Raw genomic sequence first — 16,104 nt, 5'->3', positions numbered from 1 at the left:
AGCTTTGTTAAATAGCAGCCAAAGTTTAATTGTCTGTGAAATATAAGGCTTAGGACATGATTTGAGTTAACTACTGTTTTGCTGATACAAACTAGCGGCTGCTTGCACAGTGACCAAACATATCCCAGGTCTGATTTATACAGAAGGGCTATTAGGCAGAAATTAAAGTGGGCCAGGGGCAGCCGCATGCATGCAGAAACCCATCCAAAGAGCTGCGAATTTTATTCTTCCTGCAGCAGATTTAAAGTGGCTTTGGACAAAAAGTCAAACAAGAATAAGCAGCTGTAGAAAATAAAACAAATCATACTAACAGTTCGGATGGGGGGGGGAGCAGAATCCTGTAAAGATTAGACTGGGGAGGGGGAAGGAAGAAAGAACCCCTGTCCTAAGGACACATAATATATATTTTGTGTCCCACTGACAAAATCCAAAGGGGGGAAACAAAGACCAATACGAATGTATTAGAATATTAGAATGGCTAGAAAAAAAGGTTAGAGGATAACATTTTTCTTGGGGAGAGGGAGGAAAGGTTGGGCTTGGGTGGTGGTGGGGAGGTTAAATTCCAGTGGATTTCTTCACAAATTTCGTAGAGCAGTGGAGGACGAGTGTCCCTACCATACACACCCCCACTCGCTCTCAGGGAGATCACCCCCTCTTGCGTCCACCCGAAGTCTAAGGGGGTGGGCACCAGGGCAATCAGTCAGTCCTCTCTGGGGCAACCGAAGCTCTTCCCGCTGCTACTGGGCCCTCGGTCGATTTGCCCCAGTGGCACCGGAGCCACAAACCAACCAGTAATTACAAAGCAAACAAGGCTGAAATATTGGATTGGTCTCAATCGTGACAAGATCTACGCTTTTTGCCGCCAATTTGTTTGTGCAGCTATATTTAAAGGCACTTGATTGAGGAAATGTTGAAAATAGCGGTGAGGGTTTCCCTAATGAGACCTCTAGAGGAAAGCAGTGGCATTCGAGGGGGTGCAGCTAGAGCCAAAGAGGCGGAGGGGGAAAAAGTTAACCCCTTCCTACCCGCCCCCTATTTAAAAAAAAAAAAAAAAAACTTGAAAGCAGAAGAGGAAAAAGGATTTCTCCGCCCTCTCCCTTCCCCCTCCCCCCCCCCCACGGGCCTAGTAGAAAGAAAAAGGGGCTCCTCGGTGGCAAAAATGAGAATTTCATCAGAACGAAAAGGGGTCTCAAAACCTAAATGATAGGGGATTGGCGGGGAATCCGCAGGTCTGAATCCGCAGGTCTAAATCCGAGCGACAATGTGTGGACTTATTTGTATACAGAATTCTGCTTTCCCTGGCAAGTTCTCTCGGCAGCTAAGGATCGTTCTGAGGGCCACCTCAGCTTTTCCCTCTTCCTCATCCAACTAACTGGTGAAGTCAGGACTTGAGACTGATGGGTCGATGTAACATCAAATTTTTGCAGGGCCGGTGGGGGCAGGGTGAAAATGGACTGCAATCAGATCAGGAGGGACTAAAGATGTCAAGCACTTTAATCAAATGCTCTGTAATAGATATACCAACCAAATGATTGCAAATCTACTCTGGAGACTAAACCCCTCTATCTTTGTCATTGTCCTTTTCTCCTTTTTGGCCCAGCAGAGAGAGAAATCGAAAGACCATCGAGCCTATTCTTGTATGAACAAATGGTTAGGGCAAAACAGGTTAGGGCAGGAGATCTAACATAAGGGTACTCAACATTGACTCCTCTGGAAAGAGCTCTGGATGTGCTTTGCTGGTGAGAGTTGAAAGTCTTCCCCCACTCCCCCCCCCCAAAAAAAAGATGCGTGGGATTCTAAGTCTCAGACCTTCTCTACTTCTCTGTCGTTTGCCTTCCCCATGTGGTTCTTGTCTTACTCTTTTTCCTTTCTTTGCCTACTTGTATCTCCCTCCTCAAATTGTTTGTCTCTGTCTCTGCTTCTCTATGACTCTGTTTCTCTACCTCTCTAATTTCCCCCTAAATCTGCCTGAGGGGGGAAAAGAATCTTGAAGAATCCCTGTCAGTTCGTCTAACATTTCTCTTCTGAATATGGAGAAAGAAAGAATTGAGGATGGTAGAGATTTAAGGCGGGGATTCTGGTTCATTCCGGCTCATGAATTTGAAAAAGGAAAGTCAGCTGGACTCAGTGGTCCCAAAAAAAAAGAAATGGCAGTAAAACCTAGTCAGGTCCAACACCCATCTTTTCAGTGGATCCAACAAGAAGGGGGTGATTTTAATGCATAGTCCCAAGTGATCAGTGTTTATAAACAGAGGGCTTAAATATTTGAATAAGTCGGCTCTGGAAGCTAAGAATGTTTGGGCCAAACTTTTAAATGTAGGCTAAAGCGCATTCATGAGTCAGCTAAAATCATAGGGCTGCTTAACTTGCCCATGGACCAAAAGGGGTTACACGCCTATACATGGGGTTATACTCAAATGGTCTTATTCAAGACTTTTCCATCTTGTTTGGGGAGATTTATTCAGTTGCCTCTCAGACTATCTTCTCAGCTCCGCTGGACTTTCCAGAAGTTTGTATATGGGGCAACAGCTATCTAAAGGTGGGAAGAGGATCCAAGGAGATGAGGCAGGATTTAGGGAGGAATTAAGGACAGTCAACTTATCTTTGGAGTTTTTGAATGCAGAGTTGTTTTCAGCTAGACCAAATACTGGTGGCATAGTTACTAGGATAAGATGGTGGTAACAGTCAACGGTCTTCTTTTCTATGTTTACTGGACAGCTTGAAATACACTAGTTCTAGAGTTAGGAGCTAGATAGAAAGAAAAGTGGGGACCTTGGGTAAGGTCCTTGGCCTCAGACAGGATCAAGCTTAAGATCTCCAGGATAATGTAATCTTAGGAACTTCAAGCAGAAAAATCTGAGATTGAATTGGTGTATTCCTCCAAAGAATTGTGTATTTTTATATAACTAATTCTTTCATGGGGGGGGGGGGGGGGAGATGAAGGTTTTGTAACACAGGAACAGCTGGGTCACTTTTTCTTTCCATGGGGTCTTGGCCTGTGTTAACTTGTGCGGGCTCACACGCGCACTAAAGAGAAAGCCATCTCTTTTTTTTTTTTTTTCCCTCTCTCTCTTTTTGGAAAATGGAACAAAGCAACGCCTCACCAATCACATTTCAGATACATAATCTGAAACAACAAATTATTCTCCTCACGCATTTCCAGCCAGCATTCTGCCTTCTCTGTTTATATTATGACTTTTCTGTTTGCAATTATTTTTATTTTAATTTTCTGTCACTTTAACAGAAACCAGAGCATTTTCTTTTAATGTTTTGTACACAACATGCTCTTTTTGATAAGATGTTCTTTCCTATTCTCTTTGAGTTTTCCTTTCCGTGTTTGGAGTTGTGTATCAGGCGTTTCTAATATTCTCCCTTTTTTAAAGGACTTGTCCCTGTCTTGCTTTATTTGTTTGTGTGAAATTTAGTTTGAAAGGAGATCAGAGAGAGCAGAAGGGGTTTGTAATAAGAGAATGACCAAATGACCCAAAGGCTGATTATATGTCATTAACTGGAGACTTGGTGTATCCAAATTACCAAAAAAGACCTCACTCAGCCAGATTCATTACCTTTGGATATATGTGCTGATAGTGGGATGTATACAGCTACAGAGTAAGGAGCAGGGTGCATTTGTCAGTAAACCGATCACAAGATTTTCTATATTAGAAGAATGCCTTAAAAAACTGAACTGAGGTTCTGTGGGAAAAATTTATTAGAATCTGACGTTGCAGAAACAGGTAGAGAGTTCTGCCTGCTCCATTCTCACACACCCCCACCCTCCATGGCAGTAACATTTACATAACTAACATTTTTGTGTTGTGTCGTTGGAAGCAAAATTACAGGTAATTGTCTAAGCTCCAGAGAATATTTGAAAATCAAACCAGGCTGCTTTTGATCTATGCACGCTGCTAAACCCAAACCTCGTAAAAAATCGAGTTTTTCCATTAATATTGACAATAAAAGTGTTTCTTTTTGTTAACTTGAAACCTAACAACCCTGTCTAAAGTCGTTTTTCTGTACAGGAAGTCCCCTGTAACTCCAAGGGGGAAAAAAGTTTGAAAAAAAAAAAACCATCCTGTAGAAATCCCATCCACGTGGAATTACAAAGAAGGCTGCAAAACACTATTCCCCAGGTTGGCAGGCAATGCTGGGAGTTAGAAATGTAAATGCGACCTTAAATTCGGTAGTCAGAAGCAAGTTGGCTCCGTTATTCAAATTGTTGCAAAGCGCCTTCTTTTAAGGTGCACTTCTCTTCTAAATGATTATTGTCATGGAGTCTGCGCCGCAATCTAATTGAAACCCGCTACTTTCGACAGATAAACGGTGTGTTTGCAAAATCACAACTACTTCCTCAATCAAACTTCGAGTGGTTTCCTCCTGACAGGAGGTAAATGTTGCCCTTGTTGGTGTTGTGCTTCAAACCAGAGTGGACAAGCCCTTGAAAGGTCTAAGTAACAAAAAGGTCAGTTCACTTCAGATACTTTTTCATGCGTTATAGTCCCACAGAAGTGTAGAGAAGATTAGATGGCTTACCCCTTGTCAAAGCCAGTGTAGACACGTTCTCTCTGGTCACCACAAGCCTTATTTTCCCTATCACACGCAAAAAAAAAACAAAAAAAAAAAACAAAAACAAAAAAAAACCATTGAGGTATTTCTCCCTTGTCTCTTAAAAAGTTCTCTCTCCAGTAAAAGTTTCTATTTAGGTTCTCTAGTACTCTAATTTTTAATATTCATAGAAAGTAGAAATCTTCAGAAGGAGAATTAATATTAAGATAATTCTCTGTTGTTGTTGTTTTTATTATTTTATTTTAAAAAATAAATTCATTGCTTCTCACTTTGGTACACTCAACTTCAGGTTCTATGACAGACTGGACTCTACAAATATAAACACAGGAAGGCACAATGGGAGTCAAGACAGAGCTCAGAGATAATCTGAAGGAAAGGAATTAAAATTCGAAAGTAATCGATGACTCCTAGTTTAAAGTTTCGGGAACAGAAATTAATCGAAGGAACTGCATCTGCCCTCAGTCTGTCACCGCCACTGACGCCGGCTTGGAAAGCTCCATCTCCCAGGACAGATCAGAACACTGGGGGAAAGAGGAGAGAGAGCCTTTCTTCTCTTCCCCTCAGTCTTACCCACCCCTATCCCCAATGTACTCCTACTCTCCCACTCAGAACTATGTTTAGACATTTGTGGGACCTGAGTATCTTACAAAAATCACTTCTCCCAGTCAGTAGTAAATCTTGGTTTGAAAACTGCGCCCCCTATATGTAACAGTTGATCGTAAAGTTTAAGTCTTTAGCGCAGGAGACGACAACACAGAATAAAAATCCAGGTGTTGTCGGCAGTGAAATTTTCTGGTATTAAAATTATATGCATTTTAAAAGTCATATAAAATGGCATTCCTCTTTATGCTCTTCTTGCCTATTGAACCCCAAGCAGTTACATAACTTACCTAACTCTAGTCCTTGTTTCTGTTCATATATATCCATCCCACCCTCCAAATATAGAGAATAAGCTATCTTATTTAAAATGGGATAAACTAATGGCAGTTACATAAATGACCTCCATCTTTTAAAAAAAAGTCTAATTCTTACAGTGATAGTAAAAAAGGTAAAGATCTAGATTAATTTTTACCTGTAATTATTTCCATAAAAAAGGACAGAGAAAAACAGTGTAGAGATGTTAACTAGCTTTTCTTCAGAGTAAAGTTTTCACTGTTTCAAATTCCCTAAAAGTCTTAAAACTGTAATGTTGCCATTTAGTAGCTCTTAAGTTAATTTGAGTGGGGAGAGGGGAAGAGAGAGGGAAACAGAGAGAAGGAAAGACACAGAGTGAGACAGAGATAAAGACAGAGACAGAGACAGAGACAGAGAAGGATTGGTTTGCAACCAGCCGAGTGGTTCCATGTCACCTGAACAATGTTTCTGAGATCTGAAAATCAAGTGTCCCATCTGTTTTCAGAACATTTTATGTTCTCCACACAATCCCTCAGTTTTGTGCTTGCTCTCAGAAGTTTCTGAAAGTGTGCCGTATCCTAAGACATTATGGATGCTTGAAAGCAGGGTCAAAGTCGTTTCTCATGTGACCATTTGGAAAATGTGAAATTAGATTTGAAAAAAGATGACAAAGGAAACTGAGATATAATTCCGTCAACACAAAACATAAATTTATGGTCCATCTGGCCTGATTCTTTTGATTCCTCTTTATAGTCCAGTTTATTTTGAATTATCCAGCACAAACATAAGATAGAGGCAGTGCTTTGCTTTGAATCATAAATACAGGGAAAGGAGCTCTATTTTCTCCCACAAAACAAGTTCCAGCTTTTCTTCAAAACATACAAGATGAGTCTGACTGATTTTTTTTTTTAAGAAATAGTATCACACAAAGACCAAACTCTTACAAAGTAATGTCCAGCCTTTTTCAACACCTTTTTCATCCCTTCTATGTATGTAGGTGGACTGAAAGAAAGACAAGTAACATGGGAGCAGATAAGAATTTGTGCCTGATTATTTTTTTTTGGGGGGGGGGGAAGAACAACAATCATACAGTTTACCAGAAGAATTGGAATGAAGACAATTGGTCTAGAATAACTAAAACCTCTTTTAAAAAATATGGTTGACTCCCAGAGATGCAGATTCTGGTGCCCAGGCTGCAGGGATGATGGGGACTTAGATGAGGATTTGCTATCTCTGTTAACAGCTGGGTTAGAGAAAAAGATTTCCCAGGGGACCTTTAGACTGTACCTTCCCTAAAATTGAGACCCTAATCCAAAATCAGTTAGCCAAATGGAGCAGTTACTCTGCTTTTTCTTGCCTGATTCAGATGCATCCAAGATGGCCAGTCTTCCTCCAGATTTCTGGTGATCAAGGTGTGAGTAGTAGAAGGTAGACACTGGGACAATAACCGTTATTAAGTAATGCTTCACTGCAACAACAACAAAAGAAAGAGGAAAAACATTTTTTATGGCTGAAAAGCACCCCTCCTCTTTTCTTTCACTATCTCAGATGCCCACCTCACCATCAGCCCCTTAATGCCCTCGTTATTAAGTGCTGATATGCCCATTGAGTTGTACCTAGGTCATCTGAACTAGAAACAAAAATAGAATTAGCTTCTATCTTACCACAGGGTTTAACACCTTACAGAAAAGTTGCAAGAAGAGAAGAGAAAGAGCAGACCTTTTTATATAAAGGAAAAAGAGAGAGAGAGAGAGAGAGAGAGAGAGAGAGAGAGAGAGAGAGAGAGAGAGAGAGAGAGAGAGAGAGAGAGAGAGAGAGAGAGAGAAGGCAAAGAAAGACCTTTTACCTCTTTTCTCAATCCAGGTCTTCACAGGAATGGAAGGAAAGAGAATACCATGGAGTCATAAATTTTGACCAATTAATTTAGTTGAGAATACAAAAATCTTTTTTTGATATTTTCTGCCTATCCTACTCCCCTTCAACCTGGTGGAACTGCTTCTCGCTGAGGCGGAAGAATCTAGGTCTAGGTTTCCAGAGCCTCTTGAGGCGCTGGAATTCTGTACCTTTTGGTACCATTTATAATTAAACTCTAATGATGCTATCCCAATGTACTGATGTTCAGATTAACATCTCCAGCATCCTTTAATACTTTTTCTTTGCCTCCTGTTTTCCATTTCTTTCATCACTTAAGATCCTATCTGCACAGTGGTAGCGGTTTACCGCAGGGTTTTTTTTTTTCCCCGTCAGTTAAAAATAAAGTCAAAAAGCCTGTATAATAGAAAGCTCCCGAGGCTTTGCTTTTAAGAATAAATTAAGTCCCTCTGGCCAATGTGGCCTCTCTAACCCATTTCGGCTTCAGTAAAAAAGATTTCCACCTCCTCTTCACCCCCCAAACTCTTCATGCAACCAGCCAGAATGTGTCCCAGTATTCTACTTTTTTCTCTTTTCTCATCTGCTCCTGGTCCGGTTCAAACAACATCTTGCTTCATCTACCTGCTTAGCTGCCCTGGACTTGTTTTTATAAACACAGACATTTTAAGAAATATATCAGATGTCGGTCTGTGGAAGGCCTAGTATTTATGCATTCGGTGTTTGCCTCTGCCGTGAACCTATACACAATACGGGCTGACTACACTACCAGCTTTGTTCCCTTGATGAGGCAACTGGAAACCAGAGAGACCTCTTTTGGTGCTGGCCTTTAAAAGAATATTTACATCTTAAAGACGGAACTGCAGACCTGCCTAGGTTGTAACTGAGTTTGGTTTGAGATTCGGGGTATTACTTTTCTTTCTCTTTTCCAATTTTTTTTTCTTTACGCGGGGTGTGGAGGAGGGATATAGTGGAAAAGCGTGGGAGGACATAGATTCCCACGAAGAACCTGGCTTCATATATATACATTGTCTCTCTCCTTTTAGGGCCTATAATTTAAATTTCTAGGAAACTTTGGCCCTCAGGGTAAGTGGGCGTTTATGCAAATATGCATTCAGTTTCTTGGCCTTCCCGGTGAAAGAGAGTTTATACTCTTTTCGTAGAATTCAACCGGCAAAGTGAAACTCTAAACATCTTCCCAATCACTGTCTACTGCCCTGGGAAAGGTGATCTGGAGGTAGTGGCCCCTTCCTTTCGATGCTCAAGTGGAAGTCAAGTCAGCTGGAAACCCAACGCCGTGCTGGAGTAGGCAGCGTGAACATAAACCCTCCGAAGCAAGCACAGCCTCATCACGGTGCCCTCGCTTTCGCTCGGCCAGCTTCGCCATGAAGGTCCCTCGTTTTGGTAGGAAAATAGGTCGCACCAATTACAATAGTGGAACCTAAAAAAATCGCATATTCTCTGAGAGCTTTGCAGCTCTACGGTAATGACGTTATGAGCTATTGTGAACTGAATAAATTAATAAAATACCTTAATCCAGTGGGTCATTATCCACTGATAAAAAGCATTTGTCTCAGCGCCAGTTTCTCTCTTATTTACCTACCCAGAAGTCCCAAGTCTCCTTTTTCATGGATCTCCCCAACGACATTGCCGTTCTCTTTGAGCTTTGGCAAAACTTGGGCTCGGGGTTTCTTTGTCTGCTCCAATCTCTCTCCCTGGCTCTCTCCCATTTATGGCTCGCACACTCCTGTTGACACCTTTGTCCGCCCAGAACTATATTATGCTGAATTCTAATATACACCAAATCCAAGTCCTCGCCTGTCTCGGTGCCAAGCCAGTCCAGAACTGGTATTAGCTGTTTTCACTGATGATATCCTGTTTCTTTTAAAAAGATGACCAGGGAGTCTTGGCTCAAGGTGCCCTTCAGCAAGTTACCCGTGAGTTCCAGTGAATTAGAACTGGAGAAACATTTTCTCGTTATGATGCGTCTGAGATCACCCAGCCTAAATATCCAAACATCTCCTGGCTCTCCTTCGGCCTGGCTGTTTAAACTGGGGTTTAATGATTCCCCTTCGATAACTAAACCTGGTTTCCACAGATGCCTGCTTTTATGGGTGAGACAGGAATGCACAGATATATTTATGTTTGTTCGTAAAAACTGGAAAATAAGCTCTGAACACGCTGTAAAAAATATTCAGTTACTCACCAAACAGGCTAGTTAAACTGGCAGAAAACCGATATCGGCCACACCACTGATTCGAGGGGAACGAAGTGCCGAGTTTTTAAACATTCCGCAAGCCGGAGCAAACCCATTTGGGGGTCTTCTTGGTGTCCCCTGCAAGAACAGTGACAATCATTACATTAACCATAGCCGTATTCAAAATCGAGGGATGTCACAACCTTTTGACTCTGCAGTCAGTTGATCGATGTTCACAAAATTAGCCTTCCCTTTCAAGACTTTAGCTTAATTAATGGGAGATCGGTTAGGAAAAGAAATACACTTGCAGATGCTGTAGCCTCCTCTCCCAAGTAAAACCCTTCCTTGGAAGCAGCTCTGGGCTTCGGGACGAGAAAGGGAAGACTGTTCCTAACGTCATTGATTGTATACATATAGAATACATATGAAGGCATGAATAAAAACCTAGACTAAACTTGGTCCTGAGGCTGGCACAGAATCGACATTATTTTGCTACTCCAAAGACATAAGGAAGAATGCATGTCGGGGTTTCCTTTTATTCTTTAATCCATTTTTTTAAAGCTTTTAAAATTAGTATCTGTGCTTAATCAAAAAATGATAATAATGACAAAGGGAAATGATACCATACCTGGCTTGAGAAGATCCGGTTATTTTAGAGGATATTTATATATTTTTTTAAATAGTAAAGCATCTGCTAAACTGTTGCATTAACCACTGGCTGATTTAAAAAAAAAGTTTAAAAAAATCCCCTTCGTTTTAATTATCTTATGGATATGAAAGGATAGCCAATCCTAAAAGAGGACTTCAGCAATTAGCAACGTGAACATCAAAAAGTTTTATTGCGGAGAGCCCAAGGCACCGCCCCTGCCTCGCCGCTATTGGCGTGGACAGCCTCTGACGACATATATTAACCCGAGCTGCCCTAAAGATGTAGCTGTACATGGAGTTCTTGCTGGGGAAATCGGCTTGTTCCCGGCACCGCCACCAGCCCAAGAAAGTCGCCCCCGAAACTTTCGCTGCTGCCGCCGCCTCCTCTACCTCTACGGATCGCGAGCTTACCCCCGAGTCAGGCAAGCCAGGCCCAGTCAGCAGAACCAAGCGGTCGGCCTCGCTGAAAAGTGGTTGCGGCCCCGGCGTCTTCCGAGCCCCAGAGGACGCAAGAAAGCGGCCACAAAAAATGGATGCGCTGATATCGCTCTGAACGTCAAAGGATCCAAGAGAGAAGAGGAAAGGGAACGCGAACGAGTTCTTAGCGGCAAAAGTCACATTCAAGGACAGGCAGAAACAAACAAATCCCCAACCCCTCAAAGCATTAAAGGGAAAAAAAAAAAAAGACCCAAGAATCAAAACCGGGGGGTCTGGTTGGGGGGAGGGGAGAGGGAAGAAGAGAGGGGGAGGGGAGAATCGGATGGAGGTGTTTTCACTGTGACTGGTAGATTCCCCTTCCCGTGGCCTCTGAGACTCGGCCAGTCCAGCAAGACTCCTCTCCCCGTAGTCTCTGTGCCTGCCTCCCTCAGGGCTGCGCTGCGGGCCCTACAGGATCCAACTCTAGGAAGTGATCCCCCGAGCAGTGGAGAAGAGCGGGAGAGAGGAACTGCCTTCCCTGCTCGCCCTATCTGAGTCAGGCGCAACCTGGTAAAATTCGTTCGCCAGCTGCTGCTGCTGTTTCGTCGCCTCCTCGGAAACTGAGATTTGGAAACCCAGGGCCCCGGAGATACTTTTGGAGGAGAACAGGGACTTTTGCATGAGCACGAAAGGACACCCTTTCCACACTGCAGCAGCAATAACCTCGATTAGCCAGGAAGAAGGAAGAGGCAGAGAAGACGAGGAAGGAGAGAGCCTAGCTGCGCATCCGTGACCACGCCGGGAACTTGGCCAGCTCTATGGATAGCCTCAGGCTGGACCGGTGCTGCTGAAGCCCCTCTGAGGGCCTGCGGGGGCTGGGGGGAGGGGAAGAGGTGCTGCTACTGCTTCGAGGTAGGGGAGGCTGGGGGGTGGGGGGTGGGACGGGGTGGAGGAGGAAGAGGAGTGAGGAGGCAGCAGCTCCTGGCCCCAACCCCCGGGTGCAACCGGTAGGCTCTAGGGCCTCGTGGTTGAGGACACCGTGGGACGCTAGGTTGGGGCCCAACGTGCGAAATGAGTCTCGTGGGAGGCTTCCCACACCACCCGGTGGTGCACCATGAGGGTTACCCCTTCGCCGCCGCTGCTGCTGCGGCCGCTGCAGCCGCCGCCAGCCGTTGTGGCCACGAGGAGAACCCCTATTTCCACGGCTGGCTCATCAGTCACCCGGAGATGTCTCCCCCTGACTACAGCATGGCACTGTCCTATAGCCCCGAGTACGCTAACGGCGCGGCAGGGCTCGATCACTCCCATTACGGAGGAGTGCCACCCGGGAGCGGGCCTCCGGGCCTGGGGGGACCCCGTCCAGTGAAGCGCCGGGGTACCGCCAACCGCAAAGAGAGGCGCAGGACTCAGAGCATCAACAGCGCCTTCGCAGAGCTGCGGGAATGTATCCCCAACGTACCCGCGGATACCAAGTTGTCCAAGATCAAGACCCTCCGCTTGGCTACCAGCTACATCGCCTACCTCATGGACCTGCTGGCAAAGGACGACCAGAACGGGGAGGCGGAGGCCTTCAAGGCAGAAATCAAGAAGACAGATGTGAAGGAGGAAAAAAGGAAGAAGGAGCTGGTCAGTAACTGTAGGGATGGGGGAGGAGGAAAAGGAGGAGAGGTGGGGGAGGGGTGGCTATGTTACTGCTGGCTGAAGGCCTTATCAGTATCGAGAATAACAACAATATTCTCTATTCTATTTATTTTCACACTTTTTTCTGTGGAAGGAAGAGGAAGTCTTCCACCTTTACCCGTCTCTGCAGTAGAGCAGACTTCGTTTATGCTAATTTACTCCCCAGGCCAGATTGCTAGCATCCATGTTAGCTGTAGGATTATAATCTTAGTTAACACCTAGAAGCAATAGTAGAGCTTTAGTATCAAAATGTTTTGCTAGTTAAGGAGGAGACTCATCATTTGAGAGGAATTTGGAGACAGACTAGTGAGGTTTTTATTCTGAAGTTGCATTTGTTTTTTGTTTTGTTTTGACCTTTTAAGTGTTATTTATTAAAAGAGTGTAATACAAAGCTCTTTCAACTTCAGGATTTAATGCAAGGTCGAGTTAAAGGCCTCAAAAGAACACATTATAAAGCAGAGATACTTCCTTTGCTAACCTACTCCTCCTACCCGCCAAAAAAAAAAAGCCTACTCTCTTTCACTAAGTGCCACATTTCATGCTTTATTTTTGTCTCAGATTCGGCCATTCCTTCTGTTTTCCCTAAATTGAATCCCTTAATAACCCCCAGATCAACTTAATTTGCCATTCCAACATGTGAGTAAATTTTTTTCCAATAAAAATAATTATATTTCCATGATTGAGGGGGCCTTAAGAGCTTTGTTGTTGAGTTAATCAAAAATTAGAGAAAGGAAAAAGTACAACATTGTGTTTGGTGAGGCTGAAGATAAGGAAGTCTTAAAGAATCTTGAAAGGTATAACCTCACATCCCATGCTTGACCAGCAGGGAAATACTGGAGTCACATAGATGGGTATGATTCTTGGACATGTGCAGTTTTATTTAAATTCGATTATGAATTTTCATGAGATACAATAATAAATTTTATTGTTTCCACTAGTAAGAATTTTCAAGCTATTTTCAAAATTATTTTTCTTAAGAATAAAAATGGGCGATATTCATTGTCTTGATTGTTCAGAAGAGAATCTTCAAAATTATCCCACTTTCTTCCCTGGGGGCTAGGTTGCCTCAATCTTTGCTAACTAGTAAAAACTACAAGAGTGTGAGTGAGTATTGCCTATTTGAGCTTTCACTCAGCTCCACTATATATGTGTGATAAGTATAGGCTGACATTTAAATATGTCAATGGATACCAGAAAGGCCCGTAGAATTGGGGTTATCCGAGGGTCCTTGGGCCAGTCAAAAACCCAAGCCAGCAAGGGAAAGCCAGGAGGCCCAGAATTAGGCAGTATGTGACTTTGAACTGGGGAAGTCTTTGCCCAAATCTCTCCACCACAAGTTTTCGGTTGCCATTAAAAACATCCAAAAACAGACTCTCCCCCACCCCACCCCCCAGAGGCACTCTACCCCCACCCGAGGTACACATCTGGCATAAGGGAAAAGGCCCCCAGCTTTGCTATAAAAAACTTTAAAAACAGGCGGTGGTTTTATAAACTTTCCTCCGATGCAGGAGGGTTCTTGCTGCAGACAGGAGGCCTCTCTCTGCCTGAGCCCGAGCCACATAGGTCTTTGTAGTTTGGTTTGTCTCCTCTGGCCCTGGTGGAACGTTTTGCAGTTTCCCTCCCCTATCCCGGCCCTTTCTTGCTCTTTCCTCTAAGTTGAAATGGAATAAGGCTGTTGAAGGAAATCTCATCTCATCTCTGAATTTCTCCTTTGCTCTTCTTTCTCCCTTGCTTCCTCTGTACTCAGAATGAAATCTTGAAAAGCACAGTGAGCAGCAACGACAAGAAAACCAAAGGCAGGACGGGCTGGCCACAGCATGTCTGGGCCCTGGAGCTCAAGCAGTGAAGAAAGAGAGGAAAAAAAGAAAGAGAAGAAGAAAAAGAAAGAAAGAGTCCCATCGCTGGACTTGAATGAAGGACTCAAGGAAAACCTCTCTTGGAAGCTCTGCAGACATCTGCTCCGAGGACTTTTTGTATTTGGAATCAGCCAGTTTATTTATGTGCAATTTCCCTCCCCTTTCTCCTATTCCCCCTTTTGAAGCACCCTATCCCCATCCTCTCCTTAAAAAAAAAAAAAAAAAGTGGATATTTGAAGAAAAGCATTCCATATTTTAATATGAAGAGGAAACTCCAGCGTGGTAAGGGGTTCTATCGTCTCATAGGTTTGATTTGTGTTGGGGGTTTTTGTTGTTTCTGTTTTGTTGTTGTCGTTGGGGTTTTTTTAAGAGTGTGTGTCCGTGTGTGAATGTTCCTTTTCTGCCTATATAGGACACAGCATTGCAACTCAAGCAACCCAGCTAAAAGACTCCTGACATCAGTGTGTATGTGAAGTGTATCTTTAACTCTTGGCCTTTTTGGATATAAATATTTCTGGGGATGACAAAATTATATTTCAAAGCAGAAGTGAGGCCACTAATGTTGTTCCGTTGGTTCGGTATGTAGTGTTGCCATTTTATTAGCGGGCTTTCCTTATTTGAAGATGTTCCCAACAGCTACTTGTGTTGTGCACTTCCATCCTCTAAAAAGAATTAGTGGAGTTTAATTAATATTGAAGGTGTAAACATTGTAAGTATTCAATAAACCACTGTGTGTTTTTTTACAAAAAAAAATCTTTTTATGTTTTATACCTCAGTGTTTTGAAAACAAAATTGTTGTTCTTGTTTTCATACTATTTAAAAGATTCAGAAGTAAACTAAGTTATAAAGATTGCCTCTAATTTTATTTTAAAGAAGTCACTAATTAAAACCAATCCACATATATAATGTCCCCCATTCCAGGACCCCCTGAACTTACACCCAGAGAGTTGGTGATAGCAGTCTTAAGCTCTAAAGGCCATAGGGTTTTCCAGGTCAACTCAGAGTGATCTTTTAGATGCAAGGCTTTAACTGTCAGACCTGAAAGTAATCAGGAATCCTTGGTTAGCTCAAAATATGGGAGTACCTACAGACAGACCTTCCAGAAAGATGGAATAATCTTTTTCAAGATTAATCCAATGATGTGTGTGTGTGTGTGTGTGTGTGTGTGTGTGTGTGTGTGTGTGTGGTGCAGGACGTGACCAGTGTAGACTCTCTCCACTTATTCCATTGACAAAATTTTGTAGGTTTTTTTTTCTTTTTATTTTTCAAGGATAAAGGTACATACTAAAAGTGGGAGAAAGGAAGAGAGGGGGATAAGGAGACAGAGGAGAAAGAGACTGGGAGACACAGGGGTGACATTTTGCCAGGAGTCTGCATCTCAGAGATCCTTTAATCTGTTCAGGCTATTGGAATAGAGGTGGAAGAAAGGTTTAGAGTAATGTCTTTGATTAGGTAACAGGTAATTTTATGTCAAGTTAAAAATCGTGAACAAGATCGGGGATTTAAGTTGGGGCTAAGGGTGGGCGCAGACTGTTAGATTTACAGTGCGTTAGAAGGAAATAGAGATGAACTTTAGTGATTCTCAGAATTCTCTTGGGCTGCAGGCGGTCAAAAGGAAGGCAACATATTTCCCCCTCTGCTCCCTGCTGTTATCCCACAGTCCTCGGCCAGCATGGACTGCTCTGCTTTTCAGTCATTTTTTGTTCCTCTCTTTTCTCTCCTCCACACACTGGCTAGTCTTTGGTCCTGTGGACTGGAGGGAAATTAATTTTGCCTGGAGGTGATGGTGGTAGAGTTGGGGTGGTAGTAATGGGAGGAGGAAGGTAAGGGGAAAGGTAAAATGTATTGAAAAGTGATTTGTTCAGGAAACTCACATATATTTATATACCTGGTGTTTGGCAAAGCTTACTAAAGTTTTCATCTTGTCTAAAAACCACCTGGCTCATAAATGATCCATCAATACCAGGCTGCCTCTACCCT

At 43.1% G+C, this 16,104-nt stretch overlaps 1 protein-coding gene across 1 annotated transcript; it reads left to right on the top strand.

The window, feature by feature from the left end:
- The first annotated feature begins 11,568 nt into the window (after nt 1-11,568).
- HAND2 (heart and neural crest derivatives expressed 2) lies at nt 11,569-14,877 on the top strand. Its single transcript, XM_051964229.1, has 2 exons — nt 11,569-12,214; nt 14,016-14,877. Exons 1-2 carry the CDS (start codon nt 11,660-11,662, stop codon nt 14,112-14,114), a joined length of 654 nt encoding a protein of 217 aa, XP_051820189.1. The 5' UTR covers nt 11,569-11,659; the 3' UTR covers nt 14,115-14,877.
- Nucleotides 14,878-16,104: the final 1,227 nt, after the last annotated feature.

Source organism: Antechinus flavipes, chromosome 6 (genome assembly GCF_016432865.1).
Source record: "Antechinus flavipes isolate AdamAnt ecotype Samford, QLD, Australia chromosome 6, AdamAnt_v2, whole genome shotgun sequence".
NCBI classification, from domain to species: Eukaryota; Metazoa; Chordata; class Mammalia; order Dasyuromorphia; family Dasyuridae; genus Antechinus; species Antechinus flavipes.
This window is presented reverse-complemented; position numbering and strand designations above follow the sequence as displayed.

Coding starts and splice junctions, on each gene's coding strand:
- HAND2 (XM_051964229.1), top strand. CDS start 11,660: ATGAGTCTCGTGGGAGGCTTCCCACACCACCCGGTGGTGCACCATGAG. Junction 12,215..14,015: donor AAAAAAGGAAGAAGGAGCTG/GTCAGTAACTGT, acceptor CTCTGTACTCAG/AATGAAATCTTGAAAAGCAC.